Source organism: Mytilus trossulus, chromosome 14, assembly GCF_036588685.1.
Source record: "Mytilus trossulus isolate FHL-02 chromosome 14, PNRI_Mtr1.1.1.hap1, whole genome shotgun sequence".
Lineage (NCBI taxonomy): Eukaryota > Metazoa > Mollusca > Bivalvia > Mytilida > Mytilidae > Mytilus > Mytilus trossulus.
The window spans coordinates 71,717,631-71,743,865 of record NC_086386.1 but is presented as its reverse complement, the minus strand read 5'-3'; the positions used below and the strand labels follow the sequence as shown (position 1 = coordinate 71,743,865).

At 32.5% G+C, this 26,235-nt stretch overlaps 1 protein-coding gene across 10 annotated transcripts in view; it reads left to right on the top strand.

The window, feature by feature from the left end:
- The window catches only part of LOC134695995 (pericentriolar material 1 protein-like), a 64,781-nt gene extending 40,523 nt beyond the window's left edge, over window positions 1-24,258 (top strand). For 7 of the 10 annotated variants that reach the window (XM_063557514.1, XM_063557512.1, XM_063557510.1 and 4 more), the window contains 9 exons: window positions 208-381; window positions 1,794-2,026; window positions 11,628-11,781; window positions 12,695-12,856; window positions 13,401-13,534; window positions 14,898-15,132; window positions 19,743-19,802; window positions 20,815-20,935; window positions 21,727-24,258. In XM_063557514.1, the coding sequence (XP_063413584.1) occupies window positions 208-381; window positions 1,794-2,026; window positions 11,628-11,781; window positions 12,695-12,856; window positions 13,401-13,534; window positions 14,898-15,132; window positions 19,743-19,802; window positions 20,815-20,935; window positions 21,727-21,746 (1,293 nt within the window). In that variant the 3' untranslated portion in view covers window positions 21,747-24,258. Of the gene's footprint in view, window positions 1-207; window positions 382-1,793; window positions 2,027-11,627; window positions 11,782-12,694; window positions 12,857-13,400; window positions 13,535-14,897; window positions 15,133-19,742; window positions 19,803-20,814; window positions 20,952-21,726 lie in introns of all 10 variants that reach the window. The other 3 variants (XM_063557509.1, XM_063557508.1, XM_063557515.1) reach the window with 3 other exon arrangements.
- Window positions 24,259-26,235: the final 1,977 nt, after the last annotated feature.

The following is a 26,235-nucleotide window of genomic DNA, read 5'->3' as shown; positions in this document are numbered from 1 at the left end:
GCGTTCTTCTGGAAAAAATACAAAAAGAGGCTCCCTGTCTCATGCAAAGTATCTACAACTGGCTTGAAAGCTAAAGTGTATGTTGTATAGAAAATAAGGAGATATGGCTTGATTGCCAATGTGATAAACTGTCCACCAGAGTTTAAATTCTATAAGTACATGTTTGTATTTTATCACATAGTTAATTAATACATTTTTTACCTACAGGCATTACAGAAAATGAGAGAATGTGAAAAGAAGATGGCATCAGAGGAGGCTAAGGTTAAAAGTTTAGAGAGTGCACGACAAAATCGTGAGCTGTCAGAACAACACAGTAGTTCTGCTGTCGACCAGGGAAGTGATAAAGAAAGTTCAGTATCATCATTATCAGTAAGTCAACAGGTAACCAGGGTTAGTATTCTAGGCATGTCGCCCCCTCACTGTTACTCACCAGGGTTAATATTCTAGGCATGTCGCCCCCCTCACTGTTATGTACCAGTTTGAAGTTACCAGACAGCATGCACAGCTTTTTACACTGTCACATTAATAATCTAAACAGGTAATCTAATACTGTGAATTCATTTTTTTCTGGGTTTCTAATCTTTGTGGTTAAAGGAAAATTCAGTTTTGGTGAAAATTTGATATCCTGGTTTTACAAGAGCCTAAATAAAAGCCTATATAGAATATGTATTTGTTTGAACATTTGTATTCATGATTCACCTGTACCCATGAAATACATGAAAGATTGATATCCCACAAGTAAAAATGAATCCACAGTAATAACTGCATGTAGCAATAAAACATTTAAATAGTCATTTACTTTGTACTCGCATACTTTATATTGTTGGGAGTCTTCCAATACTTAAAAAAAATTGAAATCTCCTCTTGAAACTTTTCAATTTCCAATTTCACTCAAATCATGATTGTGTTACTTTTTCTTCCTCTGTTATTCAATTTAAATCATTTTGGCTGGTTCAAAAAAAAATGTGCTAATGCAACCTGATATGATCTAGCTATTTAAGAAACAAAAAAATGATTTCAATTGAGAGTAGCAAAAATTAATATATATCATTCATACTAACAATGTGATTTTTATAGCAAATGTTCTGGGGTCTTTGGTCATTGGACTTGGAGATCCCCGTATTGGGATGTTTGAGAAGTTGGGATCTTTAAAATTCTATTCACTTCACAGCTTAAAAAGTTATATGCACTTTCTAGACATGCATTACCTCACGCAGAGTCTGCCAGGCTGTATTTTAGATCTTTTCTAGCAAATGAAGACTGAAAAAGAAACCAATGTGGTGATATTAGAAATTATTGAAGGGTTTTCAAGTAACCATGTGCATGGCAGAAATTATCAACCATGAAAACATTTACCAAACATTTTTGATATTCTTTGTAATGTAAAGAGTTCAAGTCAACCATTTTATTAAAAAATGTTTTTATGTTGAACCATTTACAGAGTTGCAGTGTAATATCTAAGCTTTTTGTGCTCCAGTTGGAAAAAATTAAAATCTCTGTTAACCAGTGTACTGGAACCACATTTATAAATCTGTATTACACATTGTTATCTTTTCTTTGAATTTGCACATTAATACATGTTTAAGATTAGTAAGGTGAATTTTCCAAAGGATTATAAAATAAGATCAACAAGAAAATATGTTTGTTTTTGCCTGTTGTTATAGAAAAAAAGGAATGTTCTATTGTGTATAAACAGAATCCTGATAAATTGCATTCTTTTTTTTGATCAAAGTTAGAGCAGTTAGGAATTTGCCTAAGGAATAATCAAAGGAAAAATTGCATTATATTTACAGCCTAAGATAGACACCCAGCAGGTGGATCGCCAGATTAAAAGCATTATGACAGAAATCATACCAGTTATCAAACAACACATGGATAATGTGTGCTCCTCAGAACTACTGACATACATCAAGAGATTAGTGCTATCATTAACACGACAGCGAGATGGGAGTCAGTACTCCAGGTTCTACCATACCCAGTTGGGATCATCACTGCAGGATACTCTGTCAAAGTTTGAAGGCAGGAAGTAAGTTATTTTTTATACAACCAGGACGGGACGTATTATGGTATACCGTTGTCCGTATGTCGTCCACACTTCGGACAATAACTCAAAAACACCTTCACCAATTTCCATGAAACTTAAGTGAATTGTTTACATCTATTGACGTAAGCTCCCTTTCGTTTTTTTAGCTCACCTGGCCTAAAAGGCCATGTGAGCTTTTCTCATCACTTGGCGTCCGTCGTCGTCGTCGTCTGTCGTCGTTAAAGGGAAAATTCACGATTTTTTACTTATGGTTTAAATATGTTCATTATGACATAATATATATATTCACAAAGTTTTATCGCTATATGTGCAGTAATAAAGGAGAAATTCAATATTTAATGAAAAAATATTAACTACTTCCTGTAGGTCGTGACGTTTTCTCCTGGTTTTTGCATGCCGGGATTTAAAAAACAATCATTAAAAGTCTTGGTTTTTAATTATATTTTAACGTAATCGTAAGCGCGCCGATGACTTATGCTTTATCTAATAACCATCCGATAATAAGAAGATAAAACGCACATACGTTCAATTGTACATATTCATGAGATAAATTTTCTATGTTAAACGTATATATTCGAATTATTTTTGTAGACAACACAAAAAGTTATAAATTGATTTTTAATTAATGTATTTTCGGACTGATAAGGTGAACAAAATAAAGTACAATAATCTGTAAAGACAATATGTTGGTGTACTCTTATTGACCTTTTACATTCTCTGCTATGACTTGGTTGATTCGATGTGTGTATTCACGGTTCTGTAGCAATACTCGTAGATGGCTTGTTGAAAGGTAAATTGTTATTTGCACTTCGGTATTTAACCACGCCTCTCCGGCACACCTTGCCAGGTGTGACTGTCTATTCGGATCAGTGAATTATAAGACAAGGGGAGCATCCAATACACATATTTAAAATATATATTCAAGTTGGTGACAAATAAAAATTGATCACCGTGGAATTATTTAATTATGTTTGGTGCTATTATTTATTTGAATTCAAATAAGTTAATTTACTAAGAAATACACAATTTTTGGTTAAAGACGGGAAACTTAATTCATATGTCCGATTGAAATGATTTACACCTTTTGTCCTTGATTGATGTCTAATAAAAAGGAGAACTTAGAAATTATAAATAGCTTTACCAAAGTATTTTTATTTGTCTTTATTAGGCAAATAAATGAATGAGAACACTTAGATTTAGACTTTTTAAAAGCCACGTACAAATCAATAACTGGAACTCACTGAAGATAACTACCGAAACGGAATATAATATGAACGAATAAAGAAAAAATACTTTTGTACTTGAGAAGTCTTAAAACATTGACAGCAAATTTAAGGTCTTCTTGGAATGGAATCGAAAAATTACGAATAGCATGATATTCTTTATCAAGTGTGAAAAACGTCAACCAAATTTAATCATAATCGGGGACGTCCTTATTAAAGTAGTCTTCGTCTCACAACGTATAATACTTAATAACTATTTGACCAAAGATGTTTAAAAACAAAAGACAACGAATTTAATGTCATCTTTCCCTATTTTTGAATGTAATTATAAGTCTGTTCAACTGGCAAGAATACCCCTAAAGCGGACAAATATCTGACAAGCAGTTTATTCTTTAAATTTTCTGTCATTGAATATCAAGAAAGAAAATAAATCCCGAAAATGATTTGAAACTTTAATGCTCAATAGCTTTCCTAGAAAATATTCACATCCCTCGGGGATTATTAGTGTACGTCCAGATGCATATGTCGGAACAGTTGTGGTGATGACGAATTTCTTTCTTTATTCGAGAACAATCTAATTGATATATAAATCTGTGATTTTACTATGTTCATAACTTCGATGAACCAAAGCAAGTTATAGATCGACCTGTATTTAAATCAAATTGGTCCTCTTCTTCTTCTTCTTCTTCTTCTTCTTCTTCTTTTGGTATACAATAGTCTATCGAATTGGATGATTACATACTGTTGGTATATACGTGGACTAGTCTATTTACAAAACTTTTACCCTAATTTGCACAAAATGTATGTTTCTTTCTTATGTTCAATGTATACATGTATATATTTTAAATTGCGCTGTAGTTCCGTAACTTTCTATCCGGGCGTATAAACGAATCGTCGACAAGTGCGCACATTTTTTTAATCAACATTTCTGGAATGATCCAACTATGTCCTTTACTATTGACAACGAGTAAATATTACATTGTCCCAGAGACATATAATACAATTATATGTCTCTGATTTTCCCAAAATTAACCCTTGGAAAAAATACGTATATTTGTATATCTTCAATTTTTTTTATTTTTTTTTGGTATCATTTTTTTTTTTTTTATAAATAATATTCTTTACACCAGAAATTTTATTTATAAACAAGCGTATGAGTTAAGTAATGACTAGTATATTATATCACTTTCGGACACGCAAGACAGAGATGTATATTATACATGCACCTGATAGTTCAAAATGGAAAGTTATAAGTTATCGGCCGTGTACACTGATCAATACCTACAGAAGTGAAACGATGCATGAACTTGCAGGCCCGACAGGAAATCGCTTGAATACCTGGTCGTGTCACCTTACACCCCTCACAATACCTTTGGGAGTAATACCTTAAGCCATGCGGGTGATCAGTGGAGCGAAGATCCTAATTTATTTGAATAAAGTATATTACTTTAAAGAATTATGAACGAATTAGATTTTCGAAAACAATTTTCACGGAACTCTTATTTATGATTTGAACTTTGACTTTTTAACTAATTCCAATATTAACAGTTTAAAAATAACAGACTATATGGTTATTAAAAATATAAGAAAATTTTCCGAATCAAGTTAGTTAGTCAGATAAAACAACCGTACGATTGACAAGATATCGACACGTAATTACGACAACATCGGTTACTGTAGTTTTGTTTCTTTATGGTTTATAGACATATCGTGATTTTTATTTGGACAAGATAACAAAATGGCGGAACGCAAAGAACTGATACTCAAAATTTAAAATCGATGGTGATCTCTTATCTAGCGGAATAAAACTTTAATATTTATAAATTTGAGCATTTTTATACAGAATGGACATAATATGAATTTTTGATTTTTTTGCGAAGTTTCCCTTTAACAATTTTTCAAACATCTTCTCCTCTGAAACTACTGAATGGATTTGAATGAAACTTAACATGATTGTTCCTTAGTATATCCTGCACAAAATGTGCGCTTCGATTTTTGATCCGTCAAAAAACATGGCCGCCGTTACTTAAAATAGAACATAGGGGTCAAATGCAGTTTTTGGCTTATATCTCAAAAACGAAAGCATTTAGAGCAAATCTGACATGGGGTAAAAATGTTCATTAGGTCAAGATCTATCAGCCCTGAAATTTTCAGATGAATCAAACAAACCATTGTTGGGTTGCTGCCACTTAATTGGTAATTTTAAGGAAATTTTGCAGTTTTTGGTCATTATCTTGAATATTATTATAGATAAAGATAAACTGTAAACAGCAAAAAAGATCAGCAAAGTAAGATCTACAAATAAGTTAATATGACCAAAATTGTCAATTGACCCCTTAAGGGGTTATTGTCCTTTAATGACAATTTTTCACAATTTGTTCATCATATTTGCTAACTTTAAAAAAATCTTTTCCTCTGAAACTGCTGAATGGATTTGGTTAAAACTTAGCATGATTGTTCCTTAGATTATCCTGCACAAAGTGTGTGCTTTGATTTTTGATCCGTCAAAAACCATGGCCTCCGTTACTTAAAATAGATTATAGGGGTCAAATGCAGTTTTTGGCTTATATCTCAAAAATGAAAGCATTTAGAGCAAATCTGACAGGGGTAAAAATGTTCATTAGGTCAAGATCTATCAGCCCTGAAATTTTCAGATGAATCAAACAAACCATTGTTGGGTTGCTGCCACTTAATTGGTAATTTTAAGGAAATTTTGCAGTTTTTGGTCATTATCTTGAATATTATTATAGATACAGATAAACTGTAAACAGCAAAAATGATCAGCAAAGTAAGATCTACAAATAAGTTAATATGACCAAAATTGTCAATTGACCCCTTAAGGGGTTATTGTCCTTTAATGACAATTTTTCACAATTTGTTCATCATATTTGCTAACTTTAAAAAATCTTCTCCTCTGAAACTACTGAACAGATTTGGATGAAAATTAATATGATTGTTCCTTAGAGTATCCTGCACAAAGTGTGTGCTTCGATTTTTGATCCGTCAAAAAACATGGCCGCCATTACTTAAAATAGAACATAGGGGTTAAATGCAGTTTTTGGCTTATATCTCAAAAACCTAAGCATTTAGAGCAAATCTGACATGGGGTAAAAATGTTCATTAGGTCAAGATCTATAAGCCCTGAAATTTTCAGATGAATCAAACAAACCATTGTTGGGTTGCTGCCACTTAATTGGTAATTTCAAGGAAATTTTGCAGTTTTTGGTCATTATCTTGAATATTATTATAGATAAAGATAAACTGTAAACAACAAAAATGATCAGCAAAGTAAGATCTACAAATAAGTTATTATGACCAAAATTGTCAACTGACCCCTTAACCCTTTCAACGCTATACACGGCATATGCCGCGATGACATACGCCGTCCGCCACTGCTATTCGCGGCATATGCCGCGATGACAACGGATTTTTCATAAGGACTCTTAAACCATTCGGTTTTCATTCGGGTCCTCTCTAATTTTTCCTTGTATGAATCGAGGATATACAAGGTCTCATTTGCGCTTGAAATCCCGGCAATTTTTATTGTAAAATCATGCAGTAGAAGGAAAATTGAAGGAAAATTGAAGGAAAATAAAAACAAATATTTTGACAAATGCAAATGGCGGAAATCGGAAACGAAGCTGTAAATATGGAAATATTTCAGCATTTCTATGGGGAAACTTACAACGAGGATTAGTCAAAAGGTTTCTTGTTACCTCAATGTGTTTATTACATTTAATTCGTGTGGGAAATATGATTTGATCGATCATTACGAGACGTAGAAAAAGGGGGGAAAACGGAGGTTGACTGAAAATTTTGAGAACGGAGCCACTGATTTGTGCCACGATTACATAATCCGTTGTGTATGGTGCAATGCACTACGGAATCGAGCAATTGATGTCTTCTTTATTATATGGCAGATAAAACAACAAAATAGATGAAGACTAAAAGTAGTTTTTATTCAAAATTCAACACAAATGTAATAAATTACACCTTTTACCTGTTAATTACCTGAAAATGCAGGTAACCTGATAAAATTTTTACTGAAATAACTGCCTAACATTACAGTTAAGACTCTCCTGAGCATTTTTCATGCAATAACTTTCTCTGTATCTCTTATAATAAAAAAGATACAGCAGTCTGAAAAGGAATATACTGTTCTAATGAATGAACACACAAAAAATGCAGCAGCAGCAACCATTTTTCTATTTTTTTGTGTAGCGTTGAAAGGGTTAAGGGGTTATTGTCCTTTAATGACAATTTTTCACAATTTGTTCATCATATTTGCTAACTTTAAAAAATCTTCTCCTCTGAAACTACTGAATGGATTTGGATGAAACTTAGCATGATTGTTCCTTAGATTATCCTGCACAAAGTGTGTGCTTCGATTTTTGATCCATCAAAAAACATGGCCGCCGTTACTTAAAATAGAACATAGGGGTCAAATGCAGTTTTTGGCTTATATCTCAAAAATGAAAGCATTTAGAGCAAATCTGAGATGGGATAAAAATGTTCATTAGGTCAATATCTATCAGCCCTGAAATTTTCAGATGAATCAAACAACCCATTGTTGGGTTGCTTCCACTTAATTGGTAATTTTAAGGAAATTTTGCAGTTTTTGGTCATTATCTTGAATATTATTATAGATACAGATAAACTGTTAATAGCAAAAATGTTAAGCAAAGTAAGATCTGCAAATAAGTCAATTTTACCAAAATTGTCAATTGACCTCTTAAAGGAGTTATTGCCCTTTAAAGACTTTTTTCACAATTTGTTCATCATGTTGACTTACTTTAAAAAATCTTCTCCTTTGAAACTGCTGTATCAATTTCAGCCAAACTTAGGCTAAATGAGTTTCAGAGTTTCAGAGTATCTAGTATAAATTTTATATTTCATTTCCTTGTATGTCAAGAAACATAGCTCCTATGGCTAAAATAGAACATAGGAGAAAATGATTTGTTTTAGCTTTTGAAGAAAATAGGACGATTCAAAGAACATTTAAATAAATTGAAAAGCCAAAATAATCATTGATGAGAGATTAAACCAAAAAAATTCAGGTGAGCGATTCAGGCTCTTGAGAGCCTCTTGTTCATAAAAAAGGGGGGATTTTCAACATTTCGGACAATAACTCAAAAAGGCTTTCACCAATGTCCATGAAACTTTGGTGAATTGTTTATATCAATTGACGTAAGCTCCCTTTCAGTTTTTTATACGACCGCAAATTTTGAAAAAAATTTCGTCGTATATTGCTATCATGTTGGCGTCGTCGTCGTCGTCGTCCGAATACTTTTAGTTTTCGCACTCTAACTTTAGTAAAAGTGAATAGAAATCTATGAAATTTTAACACAAGGTTTATGACCATAAAAGGAAGGCTGGTATTGATTTTGGGAGTTTTGGTCCCAACATTTTAGGAAATAGGGGCCAAAAAGGGCCCAAATAAGCATTTTCTTGGTTTTCGCACTATAACTTTAGTTTAAGTTAATAGAAATCTATGAAATTTTGACACAAGGTTTATAACCACAAAATAAAGGTTGGGATTGATTTTGGGAGTTTTATTTTCAACAGTTTAGGAATTAAGGGCCAAAAAAGGGCCCAAATAAGCATTATTCTTGGTTTTCGCACAATAACTTTAGTTAAAGTAAATAGAAATCAATGAAATTTAAACACAATGTTTATGACCACAAAAGGAAGGTTGGTATTGATTTTGGGAGTTTCAGTCCCAACAGTTTAGGAATTAGGGGCCAAAAAGGGACCCAAATAAGCATTTTTCTTGGTTTTCGCACCATAGCGTTAGTATAAGTGAATAGAAATCTATGAAATTTAAACACAAGGTTTATGACTATAAAAGGAAGGTTGGTATTGATTTTGGAAGTTTTGGTCCCAACACTTAAGGTAAAAGGGGCCCAAAGGGTCCAAAATTAAACTTTGTTTGATTTCATCAAAATAGAATAATTGGGGTTCTTTAATATGCCAAATCTAGCTGTGTATGTAGATTCTTAATTTTTGGTCCAGTTTTCAAATTGGTCTACATTAAGGTCCAAAGGGTCCAAAATTAAACTTAGTTTGATTTTAACAAAAATTGAAACCTTGGGGTTCTTTGATATGCTGAATCTAAAAATGTACTTAGATTTTTTATTATTGGCCCAGTTTTCAAGTTGGCCCAAATCGGGGTCCAAAATTAAACATTGTTTGATTTCATCAAAAATTGAATAATTGGGGTTCTTTGATATGCCAAATCTAACTGTGTATGTAGATTCTTAATTTTTGGTCCAGTTTTAGAATTGGTCTAAATTAAAGTGCAAAGGGTCCAAAATTAAACTAAGTTTGATTTTAACAAAAAATAAATTCTTGGGCCTCTTTGATATGCTGAATCTTAACATGTACTTAGATTTTTGATTATGGGCCCAGTTTTCAAGTTGGTCCAAATCAGGATCTAAAATTATTATATTAAGTATTGTGCAATAGCAAGTCTTTTCAATTGCACAGTATTGTGCAATGGCAAGAAATATCTAATTTCACAATATTGTGAAATAGCAAATTTTTTTTTTAATTAAGAGTTATCTTTCTTTGTCCAGTATAGTAAGCAAGAAATATCTGCAAAAATTTTTTTTAATTGGAGTTATCTTTCTTTGTCCAGAATCAACTTAAATCTTTGTTATATACAATATACAATGTATATTCACTTTTTACTACCAACTGATAAATTTAAATAATCTTTACCATTCAGTGATAACAAGCAGTTTTTTTACATCATGTATTTAAATGAGTAGTAATTGTTGCAAACTCCATTAGAATATTTTAATTGAAATTAGTTTTGGAATAAGGGAAAGGGGGATGTGAATAAAAAATTGGGTTAAATTTTTGTCATTTGAAATTTCATAAATAAAAAGAAAATTTCTTCAAACATTTTTTTGAGAGGATTAATATTCAACAGCATAGTGAATTGCTCTAAGAGAAAACAAAAATTTTAAGTTCATTTGAATACATTCATTCTGTGTCAGAAACCTATGCTGTGTCAACTATTTAATCACAATCCAAATTTAGAGCGGAATCCAGCTTGAATGTTGTGTCCATACTTGCCCCAACCGTTCAGGGTTCAACCTCTGCGGTCGTATAAAGCTACGCCCTGCGGAGCATCTGGTTTAATTTCAGATTTTAAGTTTTGGATTTATGGGGCTTTATTCATAAAAAAGGAGGGATTTTCAACACTTCTGACAATAACTCAAAAAGGCTTTCACCAAGGTCCATGAAACTTTGGTGAATTGTTTATATCTATTGATGTAAGCTCCCTTTCATTCTTTTTTAATTTCAGATTATAAGTTTTGGATTTATGGGGCTTTATTCATAAAAAAAAAAAGGGGATTTTTAACACTTAGGACAATAACTCAAAAAGGCTTTCACCAATGTCCATGAAACTTTGGTGAATTGTTTATATCTATTGATGTAAGCTCCCTTTCAATTTTTATAAATTTCAGATTTTAAGTTTTGGATTTATGGGGCTTTATTCATAAAAAAAGGGGGATTTTTAACACTTCGGACAATAACTCAAAAAGGCTTTCACCAATGTCCATGAAACTTTGGTGAATTGTTTAAATATCTATTGATGTAAGCTCCCTTTCAATTTTTATAAATTTCAGATTTTACATTTCCGTGTTATGAATTTTTATGCTTAAAAAAGGGGGGATTTTTCCAATTTTGGGACAATAACTAACACTTTCACAAAATTTTATGTATGGATGAAAAATTAAGACAACAAACTTAGTTAAATTTGAGGTAGCCTTAATAGTGCCAATTCTTTTGTGCATTTTTATTTATTATTTGGGGGGGGGGGGTATTTGACAGGGCTCACACTATTTCTAGTTGATCATATAAATTCATTTAAAGCATAAAAGACAAGTTAAAAGAGCAACAGGCGTATCATGCGCTTAAGCGCAGCCCTTTATTTATTGATAGAATTGACATGATTTTTAAGTACATTGTAAGTTGTTGATTTGTAGATGTAAGATTACTTTATATCATTTTTGCATAAATGTTGATACACACAATCTGATTCGTTCGACCTTTATATCTTTACTGTAGTGACATGGATCATTCAACCAATGGAATCACCCATAGGAAAAAAATAAACATTTAATCTTGTCATTATTATATAAGGTTTGTGTTTGCATGAGAATAGTTTTAACAAATTTTGTTTTTGCCATGGATTCTGTATTCTTGAAAATTTTATACTATTGAATGGTGTTCTTAAATATTCTGCATGACTTTGTCAGAATTTTTATTCAATGAATTAGCTTCTTGCATTTTGATTCAAATGACATTTGTGTGTGTCCACCTTTTAATCATTTGAACATTTATTACAGAATGAGAGATTGCGGTGAAGATTTGTTAGTAGACATGTCAGAAGTTCTTTTTAATGAGTTGGCATTCTTCAAATTGATGCAAGGAATTGTGGATGTTCCTTCAACCTCTGACCAATCACAACAGACCTCTCCCTTCAAATCGTCAGGAACACAGGTATACATTGTTCTCAAATCCCTCAGTGTGTTTTTTTCTGTCATTACTGTTTCAGACCTGTGAAATTCCTGATTTGTAGAAGATTTTCTCTCTAGAGAGTTATTTGATACCTGAATACTCAATTTTGTACACTAAATATCTCAAGACAGGCAATTTGAGGAGTAAAACATATAGCACGTATACTTAATTCATTTGAATGCAAAATAGAGGTGAAAATACCAGAGGGATATTCAAACTCATAATAGTTGAAAAATAAACTGATAACAAACACCATGGCTTAAAAAGAGACACATCAAAGCACACAATACAACAAAGAAAAATAAAAACTGAGCAATAAGAATCACACCAAAAACTTGGGGGTATCTCAAGTTCTCCTGATGCTGGAGTGGAACCTGCTCCATATGTGGCACCCATGCAAGCACATCATGATTCCCCATGAATGTAAAATATTTAAATATCTTTGCATTGCATTTCTGCAGTTTTTCCACATTAAGGTGGTACCCAACACCTTCACTAAAATTAGTTTGGCTCGTTTAATTTTCATAAAAATTTGAAAAAGTATTTAATTTGAACCTTTGACAAAAATATAAAAAAATTCCTGAAATTTGAACCAAGCAATTTATCAGAAAAATTACACTGGTTATTTAGCAGGTTGACAAACACTAATTTTAATCATTGAGCAGCTTAATATTCCCTTAACAACACAACGTTATTAGAATGTTTAGCTGATTTTACCGAGTTATCTCCCTGTAGTGTTAGATACCACCTTAACTCTTCAGACTTTTAACATGCCCTGTTACAAAACAGTGGAAAACATTTCACTATTGACCAAATTCATTGCATGTTTGATATAATAGTATTACCAAACAAGTAAGAATTTATTTTGTATCAAGTCATATTTTTCTATTTTTAGACACAAGAAGTTGAACAGGATGAGGATGAGGAGGATGATGAAGAAGAAGAGACAGATCAGACTCAGGAATCAGATACAGAAACTACTTCCTCTACTGCTGAAGAACAAGCCATCAATACCTCTATCAAGATGGTCGAAAATGAGGAGGAGGAGTTAGGCAAGGTCAGACTTCAAGTTATCTCAGATTTACAAAGTTTTAAATCACAACCTGATTGAGATTCAATGACTTGGGCTTTGTCATTTTCTTAGATGAGATTACTTCCCTTTGAATAATTTTTATGCCCCACCTACGATAGTAGAGGGGCATTATGTTTTCTGGTCTGTGCGTCCGTTCGTCTGTGCGTCCGTTCGTCTGTGCGTCCGTTCGTCCGTCCGTCTGTCCCGCTTCAGGTTAAAGATTTTGGTCAAGGTAGTTTTTGATGAAGTTGAAGTCCAATCGACTTCAAACTTAGTATACATGTTCCCTATGATATGATCTTTCTAATTTTAATGCCAAATTAGAGGGTTTACCCCAATTTCACGGTCCACTGAACATAGAAAATGATAGTGCGAGTGGGGCATTCGTGTACTGGGGACACATTCTTGTTTTACATCAATGAGAAAGCATTTCAAAGACAAAATCATTTGATTTACTGTCGAACATGTTTGCCAATCACAATCAGTGTCTATACAATGTGTCAAATTTTAAATTGTGTTTTATGTACAGAGCCGAGATGATGACTTTGCTAATGAGGTACAAGTAAAAGATTCTGAAGACAAAGATGAAGACACTGAATCTCCATATAAAAGATCTCCTGTACAGATACAGTTGGCTGTGTCAGAAACTAAACCATTCACAAGGTACTGTATTCCTGTTAACATAGAGCTGGCTGTCAGAAACTAAACCATTCACAAGGTACTGTATTCCTGTTAACATAGAGTTGGCTGTCAGAAACTAAACCATTCACAAGGTACTGTATTCCTGTTAACATAGAGCTGGCTGTCAGAAACTAAACCATTCACAAGGTACTGTATTCCTGTTAACATAGAGTTGGCTGTGTCAGAAACTAAACCATTCACAAGGTACTGTATTCCTGTTAACATAGAGCTGGCTGTCAGAAACTAAACCATTCACAAGGTACTGTATTCCTGTTAACATAGAGCTGGCTGTCAGAAACTAAACCATTCACAAGGTACTGTATTCCTGTTAACATAGAGTTGGCTGTGTCAGAAACTAAACCATTCACAAGGTACTGTATTCCTGTTAACATAGAGCTGGCTGTGTCAGAAACTAAACCATTCACAAGGTACTGTATTCCTGTTAACATAGAGCTGGCTGTCAGAAACTAAACCATTCACAAGGTACTGTATTCCTGTTAACATAGAGCTGGCTGTGTCAGAAACTAAACCATTCACAAGGTACTGTATTCCTGTTAACATAGAGCTGACTGTGTCAGAAACTAAACCAATCACAAGGTACTGGGTCCCTGTTAACATAGAGCTGGCTGTGTCAGAAACTAAACCATTCACAAGGTACTGTATCCCTGTTAACATAGAGCAGGCTGTGTCAGAAACTAAACCATTCACAAGGTACTGGGTCCCTGTTAATAGAGATCGCTATGTCAGTAAGACAACAATTCATAAGGTACTCTATCCCTGACAAAATAGAGCTGGTTGCCTCAAGTCGAACCATTTCCAATGTACTGTTATTGTCAGGGTTTGGACCCTTCTTTACAAAGCAGGAAAAAAATAATTTGGACATGAGATAACACAAAACAACAAAAAGCGAGACGTTAGGAAAATCTAGAATTTTGACAACTGTTTTTCTAACATCAAGAAAGGTTCAGTTAGGTTGGTGAGAGATAGCATTTCAAGACGTTTTGCATTGAGTCATATCAGGTACTGGCTGGAAAGTTGAACATTCTAAAATGAACAGCACAGGAAGAAAAGACATGAATACAAACACTCAAGCCTATGCTGTTGTATTGCAACAATTGAAAAAATAAATGGGGAATTTGAAGACTGTTTTGATACAACATTCTATTTCTGTTCATCAGGAAGGTAAAAAACCCACAAAAGTTACATCAACAGAAAAATAGATTTTTCTGCACTATTTAAGATTTGAAAGTAAAAGAAGTGAATTTGTAAAATGCTTTCCTTTGTTAGGGTAATGTGATTAAATTTGAATGTTGTTCATAAAAATCTTTATCAAATCTATTTATAGAATCGGCAGTGATGAAGATGACGAGGATGCATCAGAATCCCAGAGTGCTGATGATCCATCAGAGACAGCTGTGTCGAGGGACGCCATGATGGAAAGGTCACTTGACAATGATGACGGGACCACTGACGGAATGCCTGATGAAGATTCGTTTGTCAAGATCAGTAAGGAAGACGCAGACCAAGGAGCCAATACATCAAAAGACAGCAAGTCATCAGAGACGCAGTGTAATGGAGAGGTTAGTTATTTGAAATGATACTTGCTCAAAACAAAAAGGAGATGTACAGTCTTTGCAATAAACTTTTAACACTTTCTTTACCGGATTGAACTGGATTGAGCGTCTCTATGACATTGTCAAAATTGCACGCGACCGTCACCCGCCCGAATTGATTTCAATAAAAGTGCGTGTTTTTTGTTGTCATTTCGGACATTTCGTAAACCGACGTGTTGATGCTTTTCCTGGAGCTATCTTGCAATTATTGATACAACATCGATAAAGGAATAATATATTAACTGTTCTGTAGTGTTTTTTCCGTAAATACGTGTAAAATAAATATTTAATTTGTGTAAAGCTATGGAAGAATTAAGTCCATTCGTCAAAAACGGAACTTTTTAGATGAGAAGTCTCTTTAAAAAGAATTATATTCGCGTATTTTCTGCTAAAATACCTTCATAAAACAAATCAGCGACGACTCATTTTAATTATTCAAACAGTTGTGTAAAGGAAAGTGTATGCCGTATGGTCCACGTCTCACGATGATCATAATATATTTTGTTAGCGTCCAACATTCATCTGCAGCCATTATTGACCTTGACTCGATTCAGAATCGGCTTTCCCCAGTTATTTATATAAATAGGTCACGTTTCTAAACACAACGATATGAGTAGCGTAGCAGCAGATCTTTTCAATATTTCAGCATCAAAATCATCTGATTTTTAGGAGGAAATTACAGAGAAACGGTCTCTTGTCAGTCTTGATTAATTAGAAGTCGGAGCATAAAATATTTACTTTCTTATCATTGGAATTTTGATGATCTATTTATAGTTGCATATAATGTTGTACATCAGATACTTTTAAAAATTATTATCTGAACTTTCTAAAACACTTGGACTTTAACATTTGGAATTGAAATTTCCTAAACAACACCCAGGTTTTTCAAATTATTTTTCTTGAAAATAAAATTTGGAATTTAACTCTTTTAAAAGGAATATCAATTCTGTCAGAGTACATTGTCTCTGATTTTGCTACCCCCTTAAAAATCATTAAAATTAAAACACACACACCTGAAAAGAGACAGCGAGATACAATATATTTAGTTACTACCGATGACTTGGGCATTAAATACAGAATCTTATATTCTCCTTATTCATTATGCCAAACTGATTATTTCTTACAACATTAAAGCTATATCTGACACCAGTGACCTAATATATATACCAGAGCCTAAATGACATAGAGTTTGGAATATTTTTTTCTAATAATTTCTGTTTTTAAGTCAGATACTAACATCCTGGGATCTGCTCAAAATTACCACTGTCAGCCTAATCAGATTAAATAAAAAAAAAGAAATTTATAAAAGACAGCTAATTTTCAAGTACCAATATTTTTTCCTTCTTTGTATTTGGGACAGGGCGACCGAACAAAATATTTTGAGTTGAATTACACCCAGTAAACATCAATGTTATACATAAGAGTTGCAATGCACGTCTTAATCCTCTCTCTAGGTGACATCTGAATATCTTATTTTTTGGTGTAGTTGGGTTGCTTGTCTAACAATGTATACCCAACATTTACCCTCATGTATATTATTTACATAGTAATATGTATGAATGGCATTTCACATACCTTCAGCTAGTTTATATCTCATGTGAAAACAGTTAATTTGTTTTCCAAGTAATTGGAAATATTAGAATTTTGTATTATCTGTGGTGTCTCAAATTTGAATTGAAAGTCTTCCTTTATACATTTTATTTGTTTTTTTTGTTTCATTATGAAACATCATATCATATAAAATGTCACTTGAAGTATTATTTTCTATGGTTTGAATATGAAAAGACTCAATATTTCAGTAGTACAGTCTCTCAGATCACTCCTCTTCTGTAGTTACTACCTAGGGTATATTGGGTTGGTGTTTAAGTCAATACGTAAATTAAAAAAAAAAATTGTAAGGGTTCCGCGGAACCCAGTGTCTCGCCTACTTTTGCTGTTAATCACAGGCTCAACAAAAATGGAAAAAATTCAATAAAATTATTCCTGTTGATACTATCTTTTGATCGTAAAAAGCTTCTGTCCAGGTTTGGTAAAAATCCAAGATAGTTTATGAATCTAATAAATGTTTTAAAACTTTAACTGCAGACTGTATGTAATGTTAAATGGAAGAAAAACTAAGTCCATTTATAAGTAAAATACAGATACACAGGTACAAAATTTTAACAAAATTTCCTTCTCGATACTAGCTTTTGATCATAAAAAAGCTTCTGTCCAAGTTTGGTACAAATCCAAAATGGTATAGGAAAGAAGAAAGTTATTAAAAAAATTCAAACTTTAACTACAAAGGTCATGTGTTGTTTCCTGGCAGAAAATCTAAGTCCATTTAAAAGTAAAATACTGAAAAAATTGAAATTTATTTTTTAAAAATTTACTTCTGGATACTATCTTATGATCATAGACAAGCTTCTGTCCAAGTTTGGTAGAAATCAAGTATAGTGTAAGAAAGTTATTAAATTTCAAAAACTTTAACCACAGAGTGAATGTAATGTTTCCCGGCAGAAAAACTAAGTCCATTTATAAGTAAAATACGGAAAAAATGGAAATTTATTTTTAAAAAATTTACTTCTGGATACTATCTTATGATCATAAACAAGATTCTGTCCAAGTTTGGTACAAACCCAGGATAATTTATGAAAGTTATTCAAATTTTAAAAACTTTAACCACAGAGTGAATGTAATGTTTCCCGGCAGAAAAACTAAGTCCATTTATAAGTAAAATACTGAAAAAATGGAATTTTATTTTTACAAAATTCACTTCTGGATACTATCTTATGATCATAAACAAGCTTCTGTCCAAGTTTGGTAGAAATCCAGTATAGTTTAAGAAAGTTATTAAAATTTTAAAAACTTTAACCACAGAGTGAATATTTGTGGACGCCGCCGACGACGACGCCGACGCCGACGGAAAGTAGGATCGCTTAGTCTCTCGCTTTTTCGACTAAAGTCGAAGGCTCGACAAAAATGTAATCATTTAATTTCTGAGGTATTGATTAAAAAAATATAAGTCATTAATCTAGAGGTAAACATGTTCTTTTCCATTCACACTAAACATGATTAAAGATCATTAAAATATTGTTCTTCTCTATTGCTACATGTCAACATGTACTTTGCAATACCAGCTGACTACAATCTTTATAATTTAATCTGTTAAAATATCAACTCTTTTCCATTATATCTGATTTATATCAAAGTAAAAAGACTGGACATACACGTGTATTATTAGCTTGTGTATTTTATAATTTATTTTTATCCAGTCTGCTGTGAGTGTGACTGGACTTTTAAAAATTGTGCTCTGCATACTTGGGAGTGTAAGTTCAAAGACTTGCATGTTATTAAATGTCTGAAGAGATACAATTACAAAAAAATAATACCTTGTTCCATTCACAAGAAACTGTTCTCTCAGTCTGGTGTATATTTTGTGTTCATAACTTCGAAAAATGCACATTATTTTTACTGCAAGCACATGACATCTCACATGACATTACGACATAAGAAACGGAATCCCCGTTTTTATTGGTCAACTGAAGGCCGTTTTCAAAGGTCAATATATTTATAAAATAGAATCGAAAAACAAAACACAAATGGAGACTTGCATGCGGTCTCATTTTTGGACTAAACAAATGTTTGTCGTGGCCATTTACAGGCACAAATAAAGAAATAACAAAGGAACAATAAGGTTAGCGCATCCGAATCTGAAAACGGCAACTTTCAATGAAATATTGTATTAAATGCCCCCTGGAATATCCGCATTGATATGCAAATGATCGCAAATGAGGTCACGGAATAAACATTTCCAATTTTTCACTGGAGAAGGCCTTTTTCAAAACGTATAACATGGAAATAAACAACCGTTGACCTCAAGTTTCTCCACGGAGGACGCCATTAATTTCTCCCATTGTGAATGACGTTTCAACTGTATTTTTTGTTATTTTAAACCATACGATTACACTAAACAAAGCAAAAAAACAAATTTCATAATATGCTCAATGACTAAGTCCATTTTCCCGTTCATACGCCCCGTCATTTTGTCATAAAACTGATTTTAAAAATACCGAAAAACTATGACTCAAAGCATCGTTGGGCCAACGTCAGGCGATGCGTTAAAGCAACGTCGGGCCAATGTCAGGCGATGCCTCAAAGCAACGTCGGGGATGAAAGGGTTAAATTGTTAGGTCCAAAACTCAATTTTTGGAAAATTTTAGTTAGATTTGTGGCCTGTGGAGATGATTTTTACAGGCCTGAGAGCAAATTTACAAGCCTGGACTGTTGGGCATGTGGTTCAGAGTGAATACTGGATGTAGGGTTCATGTCAAACAAGGAGGACAAATACTGTGAATGGATTATTTTGTTGGTGTTGATTTTAGGGGATTGACGAAAAATGGTATTGCCATTGATACTTAATTTCATAGTTTTGACATCTAATTGGAAATTTGTTACTTTCGTGGCTATCAAGCTGAAAATTTAATATTACCAACTAATGGTTTAGTCTGTTATTAAAAAAATATGTTAAAACTTCATTCAGCATTAATGTACTTCCCATAAAATATGACAATTCTCAAATTTCATTTGTATTTCAGGTTTTAATGAATGGAGAAATTACAATTGATGACCTTCCACCATCATTAGATATCTGTCAGGTACTATACTTTAGTTTTAAAGTGCCAGTCTTTGTAAGAATCAGGCAATTTAGGTAAAAATCAAAACATGATCAGAAAAAACCCATTGAGCTAATCATGCTATTTAATACTAACCATCATCCTGAGTTAAAAATTATTAGTCTTTTGTTTGTGTGTGTCTGGTAATATCAAATAACTCGATTAGAAAATTGGTTAGAATGATAGCAAATTACAGAGTTATCTCCCCTTATTTGTTAATTTCTAGTGCATTTCAACCAAATTGTATCTTCTATTACCAGAACAGAAAATGGAAATGGATGTTATTTGTGTGCATAACTACATATTATGAACTGAATTCAATGTCAAATTGGGTGGGGTTTTTTTTGTCATGTTTTCACCACTGCCTGATTCTTAGGCAGACTGCACTTTAAAATTCACTATTACTTTAGATAAAAAGAAAAGTATAACAAAAAGAAACTCAATTATCCTTATCAGTCTGTTAGTTAGCTTGATTAAGTGTTAGTATAACAACTTCATGATAGTGAAATCTATAAAAAATGTAGATGACCATAGAAATATCTCTTTAAATTTGATGATTTTGACCTAGATAAATGAGTTTGTTCACTCAAAAATTAACCTGTGTTTTTCAGATTGTTAAAAGAACAAGTTGCATTATTTCCCAATAAACTGTGGATTCATTAATTTCCCTGATTACCAATTTTCTTGGATGAAAGAATTGTATTTTAGGGAATATTTGATTTTGTGGTTGGCATACAAACATTCACCACATCTTCCTATATCTATATTTGATCATTGGCACTTCTTTGAACATCTTAATTCATAGTTTACGTAGAAATTGGTGACTAAATATAAAGAAAATCTAGATGGACAAAAGGTAAAAAAAAATAAAAATCAAATGTTAAAATTTAAAGTCAGGCAGGGGTCATATCAGTGTAAAATACAAACAACAGCACACGCCATGGCAACCAAGGAAAATACAACTTTGAGTTAAAAGTCATTATTTTTTTTTCAGGGTGGTATTCAACAACTAGTTCAACAAGAACAGGTAAATAACTCTGGTACTGCTGCTGTTCTGGCTACCATGGAAACAGAACAGGAACTGGCAGGGGATGGACTGTTTCTTAAAGAACCAGGTACATAATTTTCAAGGTAAAGACACTCAAAATGCTCTACCAGGAAGATTTGTTTGAAACCGTCCAGACAATTTAAGGTGTTTTATGTGAGCGTCACTGATGAGTCTTATGTAGAGGAAATGCAAGTCTGGCGTACTAAATTATAATCCTGGCACCTTTGATAACTAATTTGACATCAGGCTATATTTTCATGTTCAAATAAAAAGAAGTGTGAATAGGCGAACTTAAGCCTTTTTAATATGTGTTAAAAATAAATGAAGTTATATATTGTGGATTCTGTATATATCATTTTGTGGTTAAAGGTGAACCATTCATTTAAATTTCTGATGTAGTACACATTTTCTATACATACATACTATTGCAAAACTATGAAATCAAATATCCAAGAAAATAAAATAAAATGATTTTCCACAAAAATATATGAATCCACAGTAGCAAAAATTTGGCTTTCAGAAATTTTTATCCACCTGGAATTTTTATAAACTTGCCACCAAACACAGATGAAGTTCAAAGTTGGGTTTCACCATTCTTGAGCTGTGTAAAAATGAATAAAAAAATCATTGCATATATTTGTTGTTTTTACACTAAAACTTTAGTTTGTCTAAGTCAAATGTAATGAAACTCTTAAGAAAGCTTATGACCACCAAAGACAAATAAAGTATGAATGTGTGTGCCTTATTACACAGTTCTGGAGTGGTGTTACTTATTATTAAATGGAAAAATTGCTAAATTTTCTATTTCTGCACTTTCCCTTTTCCTTTCAATTTCTGATTAAATAAATTGTTTTGCAGATGAGTTGAAGATGGAATAACACAGAGAAACAGATGATATATATTATTTATACTTAGAATGTGTGATATAGACCAGGAAAACAAACCATATCAGACAGCTGTTAAATTATGTTAATTATATAGTTACAGAATTCCATATTGATATGTACAATTAGAGTCATGTGATAGGTTTATACATGTACAAGTCGATTTGTTAGGAATAACATACCTAAGAGGATTTGCTCTAAGAATGAATCTTGGTAGTGATTTTTGTGAAGGTTTCATGTGAGTCTGTACAAATATTTCACGCATTCAATTTGATTTGTTTTAAAATCTTTCTTGGAAGCGATTCTTCCAAATGGATGTTATTGGATTTACCAGAGAAATCTATATTTAAATTTAGTAAATATCATAATCAGGGCTATTCCAGAAAAAGAAAAACAAGAGAGGGGGTGGGTGGAGAAGCTACCTTTTTATGGTCATCACCTCTACAAATGCATTTTAATTTGCTTACAATTTGTTGACCTTCCTCTACCCATTTATACATTTCAAGTGCCATGCAATCGTGCATATACTTTTTTCAGGGAATAGCCCTAATTCATTGGTTGTTTCCAGGACAGACACTTACAGCTGAACTAATTGAGTGTGAACTTAAAACATTAAAGTTAAGTTAAGTTGACGTTTGTAAGGTGAACTACAATTTCTTAAAAGTTTGCTATTGTACATATAAAGGCAGATTTCTTGGCCATTCTGTTGTAACATATTCTGTGATTTGAACAACTTGTAAAAACTATTGTTACTCATAAAAGCAAGATAAAAAAAATAATTTATTTTATGGTTTATCTTGCAAATAGGTCACTTTAACCTTATTGTTTTATATACACACTGAATTCAATTAGCTGTAATGATGAAAAATCAAAATATGTCCTATTATGTATTTATCTCATGACTTTGATTGTATATTTTATACATAAGTGCTTTATACATTTAAAGAGGTAGGGCTTCTGAGGGCTCCATAGAAAGGAATAGATTGTGATAAGGAATTCTTGTTGTAAATAGACATAATACATATTTTAACAACATCTATTATACATCTTATACATAAGTGCTTTTAACATTTATACAGTATTCATGGGACTCTTGCTGTTTATAGACATAAATACATATTCAAATGACATCTATTATACATCTTATACATAAGTGCTTTGTAAGTTTGTACAGTATTCATTTTCTTATTACGTCTAAGATGTTAGAATTTATGTAGATTTTTTACTTGAAAGAAGGGTTGTATGGGAACAAATTTGTTAAAATTGTTGCCCATTTATGTATGTGCAAGAGTAGCCTTTCTTGTCTTTATCATTGCATTTAGTGATATTTGGCAAGACAAGTGTTTAAATATATTTTTAGGCTATGGAATATTTTTTTCTATTTAAAGAATAGTAATTTATTGGAAACAAATAAAATCAAAATTGTCAAGTTAATAAAAGTTTTTAGAAATATTAAAACAATTAAAAAAGTATAGTGAAAAATTTATCTACATTCTTTCAAAAAGATTTTTTTAAACTAAATTCAATCACATTAAAAAATATTGACATTATCTAATATAATATTGAGACATGTGCCAAAAAAACGTATATATCAAATGCTGTTCTGAGAAATTGAAAGAGTAAACTTTTGCTGACTACGAAATGTTTTTGGATACTGTTAATGTCCCTTAGCGAAAGACAAATTTGAGAAATGTTGTATTGAATGAGAAATGATGTTAGAATATATTTTTGTCCATTGCTGTGATGTCAGATCTACAATATTGAAAGCCTTGTCCATTCTGAGCTTCAGCATGAGATGTCAAGTAACTGTCAGATCAATTGAAAATGATTTCATGTCGATAATGTAAATCTAAAACCATATTTTCAGTACCTTGATAGACGATTGATATTTTTTTGTATGTTGTGAAGTTGGACCTTATAATTGAATTTTGTTAACAAGAAACATTGTTTTTGTTGAGATTTGGTCTTACTTCAATTACTGACTAAACAGAAATATGGTGGTATTATTTGGAAAATAAGGAAAATAAAAGAATCAAGAAAAATAATTGGGCAGTACCACCATTCCATGCCCAACCTCCTACCAATTCAAAAACATAAATAAAATCAAACTTTCCAGACAACCTCTCTAGGTACAAACATAAAATGTGAGTGGATCAAAAATTGAAATTTGTGTTTCTAGACTGCAAAACACAGTAAAATAATGTCCTTTAATTCTTGTACATGTATGAAATCATATATTGCCTTGAAATATTATAAAGTTTTGTTTAAGTTGTTTTCATTGTATCATTTCACTTGAAGAGAGTGCATATGTTCAGAATTTTTATTTCCACCTTAGAAACTGTCTGATATTGGAAATGTTTTACAATAAGGAAAGGGTGATTATTGACATTGTTAATCTCATAAATCAATGATTAATCAAAGTTAATCAAATTGTTGTAAACACAAATTGTTATATGTGTATGACCAATGTTATTTATATACACAAACCACATTTATAATCAATGTATAGTTTATTTTTTACATTGTCAGATCAGAATTTTAAAGTTTTGTGTTATAGTTTGTTGTGATTATACATTGAGCTTCATTAAAAAGTTTCACTACAGAAAAAAGTAGTTGCTTTTAAGGTCACCTTTTGTAGTATTGTGGTCCTACAATATCTTAGTTAACTGTCATACAAGTCTACCATTAAAGGAGGGTAGTACAGCTAACTTAATGACTTAACGGTTCAGCTAGCAAGCAAGCTAACCACAGATGTTACCTTTACCTACACACTCAGCATTTTGCTGTAAAGAAGATTGAGAACACTTTTTAACAAGAAAAATTATCAGCATATCAGGATATAAAATGAGATTTTCGTCATGACATCTATTCTAGACCACATGTTCATATTGTGCATTGACATAGTCGAGCGAAACTTGATCTGTAGAGCATTTAGTTAGTTTCCTTTTATCTTGATAGTTATCAAAGGTACCCGGATTATAATTTAGTACGCCAGAAGCGTGTTTTGTCTACATAAGACTCATCAGTGACGCTCATATCAAAATATTTATAAAGCCAAAACAATAACAAAGTTGAAGAGCATTGAGGATTCAAAATTCCAAAAAGATGTGCCAAATACGGCTAAGGAAATTTATGCCTTGAATAAGAAAACTCTTAGTTTTTTCTTTTAATTTTTGTGAACCGGAAATTTATAAAAAATGACCACATTATTGATATTCATGTCAACACGGAAGTGTTGACCACTGGGCTTGTGATACCCTCGGTGACGAAACGTCTACCAGCAGTGGCATCTTGAATGTGACCAACAGAATAAGACTTATCAGAGGTTTGTTACTTATATGAGCAACAGGAAGGGTGCAACATATGGAGCAGGATCTACTTATCTTTTGGAGCACCTGAGATCACTTCAGAGTATTTGGTGGGATTGGTGTTTCACAGTCTATATAAAAAAGAAGATGTGGTATGATTGCCAATGAGTCAACTATCCACAATAGACCAATGGCACAGACATTAACAACTATAGGTCACCGTACGGCCTTCAACCATGAGCAAAGCCCATACCGCATAGTCCGCTAAGAAAGGCCCCGATAAGACAATGTAAAACAATCTAAACTTGGCGTCCGTCGTCCATAAACTTTTAAAAAAATCTCCCCTGAAATTACTGGTCCCAATCTAACCAAACACGACCAAAATCATTATTAGGGTATCTAGTTTGAAAATTGTGTCCAGTGACCCGGCCAACCATCCAAGATGGCCACCATGGCTAAAAATAGAACATAGGGGTAAAATGCAGTTTTTGGCTTATTACTCAAAAACCAAAGCATTTAGAGCAAATCTGACAGGGCATGTTATTTTTGATCAGATCAAGATCTATCTATTCTAAAAAAAAAAAAAAAAAAATCAGATGATTTTACTAGTCTGTTATTGGGTTGCTGCCCTAAAATTAGTAATTTGTAGGAAATTGTGCTGATTTTTGTAATCATCTTGAATATTATTATAGACAGAGATACGTAAACAGCAATAATTTACAGCAAAGTAAGTAAGACCTAAAAATAATTCAACATGACCATAATGGTCAATTGACCTCCGAAGGAGTTATTGCCCTTTATAGTCAATTTTTACTAACATTTTCCACTGAATGTAAAGGGCCAATCATTATAGATAGAGACAATTGTAAGCAGCAAGAATGTTCAGTAAAGTAAGATCTACAAACACATCACCAAAACACAATTTTGTTATGAATCCATCTGTGTCCTTTGTTGAATATTCACATAGGCCAAGGTGAGCCACACAGCAAAGAGCCTCTAGTTTTCCATGTTATGGCTGTGGTAGTTTTGTTTTTGACTTATAAGTAAGAAGATCCCTTTCGTATCTCTGATCTCCCTTTTGTGTGTTAGTAAGAATCACTTTTCCTGGCATTTTTATTCAAAGTTCGTTATAAAGTGTGTTACTTGTCAATATCTGTATAGTTGAAACATGCATC